Here is a 14168-nt window from a genome sequence, read left to right as displayed (position 1 = left end):
AAGTTCGTGCCTCCCATTGCATTTCATGTGTCACTGGAGAATGAGACATCTTAGTCCATCAACACAGAAAACGATGGTATAGAAATTATCACCACAGTTCAAGCAAGAACCCTGCAGCGTTTATGTATCTTTGACTTAGAGGACCAGACACAAAATACATAAGTGAGTCTCTCTTTGGGTCTGCTCCTAGTCCTCACAGAGACAAAAGCGAATAGCTGAAGTGGAAATTTTACCTTTGGAGGAACTGCAGGATCAGGTGCTTTATGTATTAAAATTTTAAATATATAGTTAGAAATGAACACTGAAAATTAAATTAAATATATAGCTAGAAATGAATGTGAAAACTGTAAATTACTGCATTTGGTATAATTAATTTAGTTATTTGTCCTGTAAATTAGCAGAATTGAATTTTTCTTCCATTTTAAAATTCTTTAAATACTTCCATATATAGGGTGAATGCAAATGCACCACCATATAAAATGCCATCTGCTAGAGATTTTGGTTCCAAAGTTAGCTTGTGTTGATATGATTCTAGTTTTATAAAAAAATGTTCTTTATTGTGCAATTCTCTATAAAATAGTGTATGATTATATGCCTATTAAACTGAATAAGACTAAATCTTACATTTAGATAGACACATTAGATGTATGAACGTCTTTGCTGACACATAGTAAAAGCATTTTCATGACTAAATACTGCCTACTTTATTTGTGCAGGTGGTCACATTGCTGTCAATGAAAAAACCTGTATGAGTAAATTAAACACAATTCAGCCCTGACTATGTTTAAACAATACAACCAAGTAATTTTGTATTGCCTTTTGAGAATTTTCACTACTTTTTGTTTTATTCTATCTTTGAAACACAAAAAATTACCAATCTAACTATTTTCCCTTTTTCCATTATGAAAATATTGATCTGCCCCTCCTCCAAATGTTTTAAATGGAGCTGAAGTTAAGATGGCTGATATTGTGGATCAGCAACTTGGTTTGTGTACCGTTATTACTACCTACATCACAGCTCTGGGAATTGTATTTGTTAATGACACAGAACCAGCAGAGACCTCAAAATATTGGGCAAAATAACAGCTTTTAGAACAGGAGAGGTGTGGAAGATTAATATATAGCTATGTATAGGAGCCAAAAGTTTTCCCCCATCAAATTCTACTGTTGTTAAGGTACATCTTATTTGGACCTAAAAATTTTATAGCCAGAGCCTGTAGTCTTCACTTATATAAAACTCCAATGTAAGATACAGATCTCCCAGACACAGCACAGATTCTGTGAAGTTCATTATTAAACAAGTGAAATATTTTATTTCAGTATTCACATCTGATAACATTGTCTTTTGTTAATATATTTTGCCAACAGAGGATTACCACCCTAACTGTCACGGTAATTCTTACTGCATGACTTATTGTGCTTTGTAGCTATTTTATTCTGTGTAGTTGCATGTTCATAATTCTGCTGATTTAGGATGTATCTTCATTCATCTGATTTTGACCCTGTTCATCATCATGTATGTGTCTGTTCACTAAATTTTTCCTTACAATGAACATATTGTTGAAAACTAGGGCCAGATTCTTTTCCTATCGAATAATGACAAAACTCCATTGATAGAAGTGCAAGACAGATTAGACATGTAAGGTTCTTAGTATTGCTGTCTCTGTGCACCAGATCCTTCATTTGCTCTGTTCTCAAATCTCTCATTAATTTAAATGGGCGTTCTGAGTGTGCAAGAAGTATAGGATTGGGCACCAGTTAACTTTCCGTTGTCAGCCTTATTTTTCAGGGTAGACAGTTCAGTTATTTTAAATCATATTGGGTGAAAACTTTACACAGAAGTTCACCTTCCCCCCTCCCCCTAAAAAGTAGCCTATTTCAGTTTATAAGCAGGAATATAGGAGAGAGATTTAGTGTGATGATTTCTCCTTCTCTTTCTTGTCAGACACTGTTAAAAGAACTTGTCATATGAAATACTGAAATTTTTCCAGTACCTACAGCTCACATCCTGCAGAGTGCGGAGTATTTTCTATGCCTTGCACTCTCACTGACTCCCACTGGAGGTTTATACACATTGGGCCAGAGTTTTTGACTTCACTAGAAACTTAGGGGACCCAGTGTGTCATAGGACACACTTAGAATTTTGCAGAATTAGGCTCCAAAGGAGCTGCAGATTTGATCAAATTAATTTATTCCCTTTTTTGTTTAATTGTTTATCTCTAACATTTTCATTAGGCCTGTTTTGCCATCTTTGTAAATGTTGTTATAACAGTGATGGAATTTGTGTGTTTTTAATGCATCCCCCCATTGTGCAGCTTTTCAGAACAGTAAGCAATCATATAGGCTGTTTCTGCTACAGTTGCTAGCCAAAAGGGGATGAGTTAATGACTCATGACCTCATCCCACAAAGCACTGAACATAGGAGTTTGTCCATTGATTTCAGTAGGCTCTGATGCCAGCTTTACATTTTTCGTACTTTGGGATTCAGTCTTGTTCCCACTGAAATCAATGGAAGCTTTGCCATTTCCATCAATAGGAGCAGCAGCCCCTTCATAAGTTCAAAACCATAACCATGAAATGTTATTTTAACACAGGTTTTTGTGACTCCATATTGTCTGTTGAGAGTTGTCATAAATTAACAACCTGTTTGTAGCTGGTGTTGGTTCTTCCCATGTTAATAAAGTTTTCTTAAAAAGACTGGTTGTGTTTTTAACAATGGTGACGTTCACACTTATGTGTATCTGATATGTTCTGAAAGAGCTTAGACGGTTCAAAGCTAACAGATTTTTCTGTTTCTGTGTCTAGGGTCCACCAGGGCCACCCGGACCTCAAGGAGCACAAGGACCAAAGGTGATCTTTCTTAATTAACACATCCTCTTATAAAAGTCCAGGAATTCACTAGCAGAGCTGGGTGAAATTTTTTGACTAAAACTTTTTTCCGGTGAAAAATGTAGATTGGATGACACTGTAACATTTTGCAAATTCATGTTGATTTTACTGAATTGTTTTGGTCAGAAAAGAAGCTAAACAAAATTCTATAAAAATTGAAATGTTTCATTTTGAGATTTTCTAAATGAAATGTTTCAACTTTTTTATTCAAATTACTTTTCCTCTCAAAATTTCCTTTAATTTTTTTAATGAAAAAAATGCTCAAAAATGAAACAAAATGTTTTATTTAACCCAAAATGATTTTTTCCAATTTTTCAAAATTGCCAGTGAACCAAAAAATGTTATATGTATAGTCCAATTTTCTGCTTATTTATTTGCTTACATACGTGGTTCATTTATATATAAAATATACTGCATAGACGAGCATATACACTTGAAATATTACATGATGGGACTAATATCATGATATGCATCTTAATTAGTATAAAATGTTTATTTCAATATATGTACACTTTTGGTTGGGTGTTGTGCATTGATGCCCAATAGAAAATCACCCATGCTCAGCCGATGTGGTGCACTGCTGGTGTTCCCTCCCAGCTCTGCATTGAGGTTGCTCTGTAGGCCTTCTGCTGTGGAGGAGGGTCCCAAGGTATGGCCTAGTGGTCAGGGAGGGTGATCCACATACTTTTAGAAGTAGCTACTTCACCAGACAATGGCTCCCATGCACACAGCAACATCCAGATTGTTCACACTCTTGGCTGGCAGAAATAATCTGCACTGGGGCTGTACATGGAAGTGCTTGCCAAAATATGGGGACAGATTAATGCAGCTTTTGTATCATATATATGCACCAGAAAGAGAAAAACACTGATTCCTGCAGCATGCTATACTGCTGCTCCAAAAAGGAACAGCATATTCTACTCCCCTGACTTGCCACCAAGTTCAATATGTGCACAGGGTGCCAGGAGACTGGCTGCAATCCCAAGCCAACTGATCCCATCTCTTTGGTGCTGTGGAGCATTATCAGGCCAACACCATATATGGCATTCAAGACAACTAGGACCATATTCTGCCTTGTATTTGCAGAGATATGCAAGAGTGGAGGAAGTTCCCTTTTCCACTCCAGTAAACCCACACAAAATAGAACAGAGTCTAGCTGTCTGTTTCTCTGTCTACATGTATTTTTCATATAGAAGATGTCTTATTAGCTAACATTTATTAATTGCAAAACAAAATTTGGTTAAATTTGAATAGTCTCTATATTTTCTGTATGATGATGCACACATTAAAGTGCAGCATATAGGAGCTGTATGCTATGCATTTTCCAAGTGGGGCTCTGTTTATACAATCTAAATCATGAATTGCTTATACTTACAAAGGGGTTGTTTTTTTTTAAAGCAGAATATGTTGAGTGAACAGTGGATCCTCCCTAAGCTGGTGCAGGATAGCTAACCTATCCAGATAGGATTAAATAAGAGATAATTATTGTAGTTCTTAAGAGCTTATCATATAATGTATCCTCCAGAATATCCTGTTTGGGTAGCAGCAAACTCTCTCAGTGATTATGAGCTCTCGTGAAGAGCAAATACTCTCTTGTGCAGCCCACACTGGAAACAATGCCATTTGTTTTAAATTTATGATGCATCCCATCCCATGATATCATGGGAAAATGCATTATTTTTGGTTTATCAAAAATTGTTCTTGCATTTAAAGGTTTTTCACCAAATGCCAGTATAGATGTAAGTGAGTCAATGCAAGCATTTGTGAGAAAATACTGTCTTTCTGGTTTTCACAAACTGGTGAGGGACAGTATATGTGAGGGCATAGAAAGACATTTCAGTAGGATCTGTGTAGCCTACAGAGTCTCTGCAGCTCCCAGTCAGGGGTGGGTTTCTGAAACTCTGGGGCTACAGTTGCAGAACATGGCTTCCTTGTCAAAGAGGATACTTTCCCCCTCAGAAATAGCCAAGGTAAACCAGAATTCAGCCTTAAAGAGGTTGGAACCAAAGATCCGACCCCAACTCCCCTATATGTCATCTCCTCCCGTGGGAATGACATTCAGGAATCAGGGCATCTTCCCACATTCTACTGGGGTAGGGAGGCTCTTCCCTGGTTGACTGACACAATCAAATTAGCCAGGCAAGAAATCATAAAGGGTCTGAGTCGTCCATATTTATTCACCCAGGCTGCAACATTGTTGAGCATCCTAAACCACTGCTCATGAGCTTAATCTTATGTTCATTGGTGTGAATGACAAACTCCCATTTGACTTTAATGGTGCAGAGTGGGTGTTTTTTGGGAGGATGGTGGAATTTTTCTCCTGTGTAAGTCAGCCAGTGTGCAGTCAATTTATACCCCTTTCTGTGCCTTACACAATCTAGTTGGGCAGGGCCCATTGTAAGTATTCTGTGTATGTAGATACTGTAGCAGATAAACTTCCACAACAAGTTTAACAAGATGACACATCTCTCTCCTATTCTCTGCAGTGTAATATGCAGCTACGTCATTCATTGTGCTGTCGTGCACTGCTAAGGTGTGGGGTTTGGGGTATTACTGACCAACATAATTTACTTAGCACAGCATAATCTCTCCAATAATTGGAGTAATAAGGGAAGATAACGCAATTCCACCTTATGTCTTACAGGGTGAACCAGGATCCCAAGGAACTCCAGGAGCTGAAGGGGAGCAGGTACATCATGAGTACATCACCTAGGGCCAGACCCTATGAACAATTATGGCTTTTTTTAGAAATAATGTTACTGTACATTGTGGAAGGGGTGGGCTTTAGAATTCATAGTCACATGACATGGCCATATGTGACACATGCAGTGACTATGCAGTGATGCAATAATAAATTCATACCTATCAGAGGCAAAAAGTCACTCTATGTTTTACTGGTTTATCCTTAAACAAATCCAGGATTTTATTGATATGTGAGCATTGTATAAGTCATTTTCATGACAAAGATATGATTTTTCAGGGTCCTAAAGGCTCAAAGGGGGACGTGGGTGAGTCTGGCATGCCAGGAGAAAAGGGAGGAATTGGACTTCCAGGCTTACCAGTAAGTTTGCAAAATCAATTTAATTTAGCTGAAAGCTAATTTGGGTTTTTTAATGATATCTTCCACATTTGGTAATTCTTAAGTGTTTGTACGTTTCAGAAGTAGCAGAAAACATAAAATGAAAGTGTTAGTAGTTCCATTTCTAGACTAGGAGGAGGCATGAATAATAGACCAAAAGTTGTTTGCCAGAACTTTTCATTCTATTTATGGGCAAATAAAATGTGGAAAGATGTAGATTAACTGGTATGCTGACAAATTTATTTGTCCATTGTAAGAGTCATCAATCACAGCAGTACTTTGACAAAAATAAATATGGTAACATTCAGGAGAAATGAGCTGCTTGATTACACAAGAAATAGCTTGATACCGGGAATCTCAGTGGCTGACTCATATTCTTGAAGGAGAGAAAGTCTATTTTTGTGTTTATAGAAGGATTTTAAATCTATATAATATATGCTATGTATATTTGTTTGGGGGGGGTGTATATGTATATATATACACACATACAGATACTAGGGCTGTCAAGCAATTAAAAAAATTAATCGGGATTAATCGCGTAATTAATCGTACTTAAACAGTAAAAGAATACCATTTATTTAAATATTTTTGGATGCTTTCTACATTTTCAAATATATTGATTTCAATTACAACATAGAATAAAAAGTGTACAGTGCTCACTTTATATTTATTTTTGATTACAAGTATTCGCACTGTAAAAAAACAAAAGAAATAGTATTTTTCAGTTCACTTAATACAAGTACTGCAGTGCAATCTCTTTATCATGAAAGTTGCACTTACAAATATAGAATGAGGTACAAAAAACCTGCATTCAAAAATAAAACAGTGTAAAATTTTAGAGTCTGCAGTCCACTCAGTCATACTTCTTATTCAGCCAATCGCTAAGACAAACAAGTTTGTTTACATTTTCAGGAGACAACGCTGCCCGCTTCTTGTTTAATGCTTCAACCACCATTCCAGGGGACATGCATCCATACTGATGACAGGTTCTGCTCGATAACAATCCAAAGCAGTACTGTCTGACACATGTTCATTTTCATCATCTAAGTCAGGTGCCACCAGCAGAAGGTTGATTTTCTTTTTTGGTGGTTCGGGTTCTGTAGTTTCCACATCGGAGTGTTGCTTTTTTAAGACTTCTGAAAGCATGTTCCACACCCTGTCCTGATCAGATTTTGGAAGGCACTTCAGATTCTTAAGCCTTGGTCCAGTTAGAAATCTCACATTGGTACCTTCTTTGCGTTTTGTGAAATCTACCATGAAAGTGTTCTTAAAATGAACATGTGCTGGGTCATCATCCGAGACTGCTATAAGATGAAATATATGCAGAATGCAGGTAAAACAGAGCAGGGGACATACAATTCTCCCCCAAGGAGTTCAGTGTCAAATTTAATTAACGCATTTTTTTAATGAGTGTCATCAGCATGGAAGCATGTCCTCTGGAATGGTGACCAAAGCAGGAAGGGCCACACGACTGTTTAGCATATCTGGCATGTAAATATCTTGCAATGCCAGCTACAAAAGTGCCATGCGAACACCTGTTCTCACTTTCTGGTGACATTGTAAATAAGAAGAGGGCAGCATTATCTCCTGTAAATGTAAACAAACTTGCTTGTCTTAGCTATTGGCTGAACAAGAAATAGGACTGAGTGGACTTGTAGGCTCTGAAGTTTTCCATTGTTTTGTTTTTGAGTGCAGTTATGTAACAAAAAAATCTACATTTGTAAGTTTCGCTTTCAAGACAAAGAGATTGCACTAAGTACTTGTATGAGGTGAATTGAAAAATACTATTTCTTTTATCATTTTTACAGTGCAAATATTTATAATAAAAAATAATACACACTTTGATTTCAGTTACAATGCTGACTACAATAGATATGAAAATGTAGAAAAACATACAAAATATTTCATAAATTTCAATTGGTTTTCTATTGTTTAACTGTGCAATTAAAACTGCGATTAATCATGATTAATTTTTTTGATAATTCATTAATCATGAATAATGAGTGTGTATACACACACACACACACCCCTCGACAATGTATAATGAAATCAGTATATTACAATACAAAGAACTTTTAATAAACTCCTTGCTATCTGCTCTATCTATATTTTTAACCATGCAAGTTAAAATTAATATTTGTAATTGTTTGATAGTCTAGTGCTTACTGGCTATTATCATGGGATTTTGCAATAAGCGTACATTTATAATACATGGTGTCAAGTATGAAAGTCATGACAGTTAGAGATACAATTCCGTTACAAGCAAAACTTTTATTATGAAAAGCATAAATATTTAATTACAAAAATGTTCTTTTCTCTACAGTGAATTCAATTGTTAATAAGACAGAAATTGTTTAATAACTCTTTATAATGATTTTATAGGGAGCCAATGGTATGAAAGGAGAAAAAGGAGATGTTGGTTTGCCTGGTCCTCAAGGTCCTTCTGTAAGTCTTGCCATGCTATTGTGATGTGCTCATTATTGTGGCAGTGGTTCTCCACCTTTTCATTCTGAGGGACACTTCATATGAGAGAAAGAGGGACCTTCATGGATGATCTCTCCTACCAACCCCAACAGTTTCCTACTTTTGGGTTGTTTAAATGTTTCACTCTATGATCAACCGCGGTGGGCAAGGGAGACCACTGATGGACAATAATTTGAGAATCACTGCTCTATACAGACTTCTGGAAAGTAGGTCACTAGTTTACTAACTTAACCCTATACTATGTTTTAAAAACTATATAAGAATCCAGACCCCCTACATAAGTCATTGACAAAACTCCCATTGGCTTCACTGAGAATAGAAACCATCCCTTCTTGTGTTGAATCATAGAGAGATAAGACAGAGAGTTAAGACTGATGGGAATTTCTTGTCTCAGCAATCTGTTTATCTATCTGTCAGCCTTGTACAGTGAGTACCAGATCTCCAAAGGGCTATAATGATAGTAGGCCCCAATCCAAAGCCCATTAAAGTCAAATGAAGGACTCCCATTGATTTGGTTGAGCATTATATCCGGTCCTTAATGGCTTCAGGGGTGCATCTTTACTGGCATGAATAGTCCCATGGAAATATTCAGGATTACTCACATGAGTAAGTGTTTGCAGTATCAGACATGTATGTGGCTCTTCAAAACATTTTACAAACATAAATAAAAACCTCACACAAGGCTCCTGTGATATAGGTAAGTACCATTAGCTCAATATTTTAGATCATGAAACTGAAGCAAAGAGGTTAAGTATCTTGTCCAAGACAACAGGCAGCCAATATTAGAGCTAGGATAAGAATTCAAGAGTTGCTGGCTCCCTGTCCTGGCATCTCTAGATCCCATTTCTCAGTACAGAGCACAAATGTCTCAATCTAGCTCTGAAGGGAAAATCAATTAGTTTCTTTCCAACATTATGTGTGTGTGGAACTCAAAGATCTTGCTGAATTTCCTAGTAGTGTTTTTGTAAAAGGCTTATCCCCCAGAGAAAACAGCCATGGCAATCGTCCTTGTTTTCTTTTCCATCCCACTCCTCTCCACTCCCAGGACAAATTCCCACCATCCATTATCAACCCTTCTCTCTTCGTCCTATTTTATATTTTAAAACCTGCTTTGTTGACACCACACTTAACCTCAGAGGTTTGGCTAGAAAAGTGATTAGCGCTATATGATAATCCCTAGAACTGGCTGTGCTGCTCAGCAGCCCTCCTGGTAGCTCTCAGTACTGCTCTCATAAGTCACAATTCATAGCTATTTTGGATTGAGCCCAGTGTGAGAAGTGGTGTTAAACATTATAAATACCAGAATGAAATTCTTATTTCTGGATTTGGTGGGATCAGTAAAGTAAACCAGCATGTAATGAACACATGCTGAACACTGAATAACCTGATTACCTGTTGTAATGACTTCATCATTGGGATTAAGCCTGAACATTTGTGCAAGTAGTGCTTGTTGGACTAAATCAAATAAACAGGGAGGAAGAGGGCAATCTAGATACGTCCCAAGACTTAAGGTAAATTGTTTAGTTTTATCTCCATTGATCAGGATTGGAAAGGAACCAGGGAATGGCATCACAGCATTCTTCGCTATTCCTGTAGTATATAGATTGCAAGTATAGCAGGGAATATGTACCAGAAAATAAAAGAGCCAACAGCATTTGAAGAAGTTTACTACTAGCTAGTGTTTTAAAGTTATCTAATGGTTTGAGTGGAGGACTGGGAATCAGGAGACCCTGTATTCTGTTTGTAGCTCCGCATCTGACTTGAAGTATGACCTTGGACATGTCATTTTTTTCTCTCTGTACCTCAGATACCCCGTCCATTAAGTGCGAATAATAGCCAAGTCTGAGAAGCACTCCAAGTACAAAGCTAAAGATGCCATATATATGTGCAAGTTATGCTGTTACTTTTTAAAGTGCTCTCCAGCAACTGCAGCACTCTGCAGTATTCTTCATCTGAATAGTGACAAACGATGTTAGCAGAGAGCTGGGGAGAAAGAGTCTGACTTCCTGTATTTACAAGGGAGATCCCTTCACTACATGAGCTAATGACATCATTTTCTATATGTAGATCATAGGACCCTCAGGACCACCAGGGCCGCATGGGTCACCAGGCCCTATGGTAAGTCTTTCTTTCCCTCTCCACATTGTAATGCTTGCTTAATAAAAGTGCTGAGAGTACATGACTATTAGAGATGGACCCAAGCCCTGGATTTTGGACCTGTATTTGGATCCTAACCCAAAGTTCTTAGGAAGTGGAGAAATTAATTGTGGGTATAAATGTGTTTCCCTGTTTTGTTCCCCCAGTGGGGTACTTAGCGGTGCAATTATTTATATTGGCACTTGCAATTTATTTTGTAAAAAGAAAAATGCAGGTGCAACTTGTACCTAGAAAAGGCAACAAACCTTTATTTTCTTCATTAAAGATGGAATCTTTATTTTCAGGGACCCCATGGACTGCCTGGCCCAAAGGTAAATGAATAATTGCCTGGATTCCTTAAATCTGTAATGTGCCATGCTATGTTCTTTGTTAACCATAGTGAAGCATGCATCTATGTTGTGTCCTTTGTCTCATTTATTTGTGAAATATTTCTGATACTCTTAAGCCTTTAAGCAGATACTAAAGTAAAAGTTAAAGGATATTTTTGAATTGTAATAATTTATGATGATTGCTTGTGTGTGTTACACATGAGCATAAATGGGACTAGATTTTTATAATTATGATTATGAACTGGTATTAAAATTACCTAGCCTCCTGTTTGCTGGTGAGAGTTTCATGCTATTCTAATTAGTGATTTGCAATTGCCTTAAATTACGCTTTAGAACACAGAGGATGAGTGTGTTGTACATGGAGGAGGAGAAATCAAATAAACTGGTTTCCAGATATGCCTCTTTTCCTCTTCCTCTGCTCTCTCTCCCATCTCCTACGCCTTCCAACACAAGTTCACCTTCCTTCCCACAGTCCCCACTAGGAGTCCCACACCAGGCATCAGTATATATCTTAGTGCTGCTGGAAACACTCCCTCATCCCTAGCATAGAATGTGCGCATGACACATACCCCAGAAACCCTGCAAAAGTTTTAGACAACAGCCAGTTTCCTGAAAACATGGATGATTTTGGAAAGATTAAAAGAAACCATGGTTTAATTTGTATTTTAATTAAATTAACACATTAGTTCAAAAATTTAGTATCACACTCAAGCATAATGAATCCTGTAACAACCATTTTAATCATTACATTTCTCTTTTCATATTCAGCTTTCTAAAAAAGGATTATTTGGTTTTTGAGGTACGGGGGATGAGATAGAAATATCCCTTTTTAAAGGTTTGAGTCACAGACTATGTCAAACTTTGCCTGGCATTGGAGGCTTGGTTCAGTAATGATCTTCTGAAATCAGTTCTATTTAGGGCTATCAAGCGATTAAAAAAATTAATCATGATTAATCGCACTGTTAAACAAGAATAGAATACCATTTATTTAAATATTTTGGATGTTTTCTACATTTTCTACATTTTCAAATATATTGATTTCAATTACATCACAGAATACAAAGTGTACAGTGCTCACTTTATATTTATTTTTTATTACAAATATTTGCACTGTAAAAAAACAAAAGAAATAGTATTTTCAATTCATCTAATACGAGTACTGTAGTGCAATCTCCTTATCATGAAAGTTGAACTTACAGATATAGAATTATGTACAAAAAACCCTGCATTCAGAAATAAAACAATGTAAAATTTTAGAGCCCGCAAGTCTGCTCAGTCCTACTTCTTATTCAGCCAATCGCTAAGACAAGCAAGTTTGTTTACATTTGCAGGAGATAATGCTGCCCGCTTCTTGTTTACAAAGTCACCTGAAAGTGAGAACAGATGTTCCCATGGCACTGTTGTAACCGGCGTCGCAAGTAATTTATGTGCCAGATGTGCCAAAGATTCATATGTCCCTTCATCCTTCAACCACCATTCTAAGGGACATATGTCCATGCTGAAGACGGGTTCTGCTCGATAACAATCCAAAGCAGTATGAACCGACACATGTTCATTTTCATTATCTGAGTCAGATGCCACCAGCAGAAGGTTGATTTTCTTTTTTGGTGGTTGGGGTTCTGTAGTTTCAGCATTGGAGTGTTGCTCTTTTAAGATTTCTGAAAGCATGCTCCACACCCTGTCCTGATCAGATTTTGGAAGGCATTTCAGATTCTTAAACCTTGGGTTGAGTGCTGTAGCTATCTTTAGAAATCTCACATCAGTATGTTCTTTGCGTTTTGTGAAATCTGCAGTGAAAGTGTTCTTAAAATGAACAACACGTGCTGGGTCATCATCTGAGACTGCTATAACATGAAATATAAGGCAGAATGTGGATAAAACAGAGCAAGGGACATACAATTCTCCCCAAAGGAGTTCAGTCACAAATTTAATTAACGCATTATTTTATTAACGAGTGTCATCAGCATGGAAGCATGTCCTCTGGAATGGTGGCCGAAGTATGAAGGGGCCTCCGAATGTTTAGCATATTTGGCATGTGAATGACTTGCAGTGCCGGCTACAAAAGTGCCATGCAAATGCCTGTTCTCACTTTCTGGTGACATTGTAAATAAGAAGAGGGCAGCATTATCTCCTATAAATGTAAACAAACTTGTTTGTCTTTGCGATTGGCTGAACAAGAAGTAGGACTGAGTGGACTTGTAGGCTCTAAAGTTTTCCATTGTTTTTGAGTGCAGTTATGTAACAAAAAAAATCTACATTTGTAAGTTTCACTTTCATGACAAAGAGATTGCACTACAGTACTTGTATGAAGTGAATTGAAAAATACTGTTTCTTTTGTTTATAATTTTTACAGTGCAAATATTTGTAATGAAAAATAATATACCCTTTGATTTCAATTACAACACAGGCTAAAATATATATATGAAAATATAGAAAAACATCCAAAATGTTTAGTAAATTTTAATTGGTATTCTGTTGTTTAACAGTGCAATTAAAAACTGCGATTAGTCACGATTAATTTTTTTAATCGCAATTAATGTTATTGAGTTAATCGCGTGATTTAACTGTGATTAATTGACAACCCTAGTTCTATTCCAGCTTAGCACCTGTCTTACTTCAGACTTTTGACCTGAGAGTCAAGTTTTTGTAGGATTTCTGCTTCCAAATGTCAGGAAAGGGACAAAGCATGGATATGTCTATTTAAGCTGGAAATTACAATTTCCAGCTCCATTGTAGAGACATCCATTCACTCAAATGGAGGAAGAATAGAGAAATGGCTCCTGTTTTAAGGCAGGGACAAAAGAGACATCACTGAAAGCAGAAGCATAGATTAAATTCTTTTATGGTTTGTTTGTTTGTTTGTGAGAAACCCTGGGAGCAGGGCACCGTCCTTCGCACAGAGAAAATCCTATGCATTTCCATTTCTCACTGGAAGCAGGTATTGTTAGCACCCTGAGTTGTCTATAGAGCCACCATGCTGTGGTAGTTTTACATAGTGTGAAGATGCCTTTACACATACCCTAGGTTCACCATTATTCACTTCACCATTTTTAATAGAGCGATGTCCAAGTAACTAGATAATCTCAATCTTTCCACAACATCTTTTGTTCTACTATAAATAGCTTTTTTGTGAGATCAGTGAAGGATGGACCCCCAAAATGCATTGTCCCCGTACAACACACTGCTCCTCTTAATTTCCTGTTTAACTATGAGTGCTTAAAGGTTTAAAG

At 37.0% G+C, this 14168-nt stretch overlaps 1 protein-coding gene across 1 annotated transcript in view; it reads left to right on the top strand.

Annotated features, from left to right (window-relative positions):
• COL25A1 (collagen type XXV alpha 1 chain) overlaps positions 1–14168 on the top strand; it is a 428953-nt gene that overhangs the window by 382843 nt on the left and 31942 nt on the right. Inside the window, exons 24-30 of the mRNA XM_077814764.1 lie at positions 1369–1392; positions 2806–2850; positions 5534–5578; positions 5870–5950; positions 8351–8413; positions 10520–10570; positions 10894–10920. Of these exons, the coding sequence (XP_077670890.1) occupies positions 1369–1392; positions 2806–2850; positions 5534–5578; positions 5870–5950; positions 8351–8413; positions 10520–10570; positions 10894–10920 (336 nt within the window). The remainder of the gene's footprint in view (positions 1–1368; positions 1393–2805; positions 2851–5533; positions 5579–5869; positions 5951–8350; positions 8414–10519; positions 10571–10893; positions 10921–14168) is intronic.

The sequence above is a fragment of the Eretmochelys imbricata genome, chromosome 4 (genome assembly GCF_965152235.1).
Source record: "Eretmochelys imbricata isolate rEreImb1 chromosome 4, rEreImb1.hap1, whole genome shotgun sequence".
NCBI classification, from domain to species: domain Eukaryota; kingdom Metazoa; phylum Chordata; order Testudines; family Cheloniidae; genus Eretmochelys; species Eretmochelys imbricata.
This window is presented reverse-complemented; position numbering and strand designations above follow the sequence as displayed.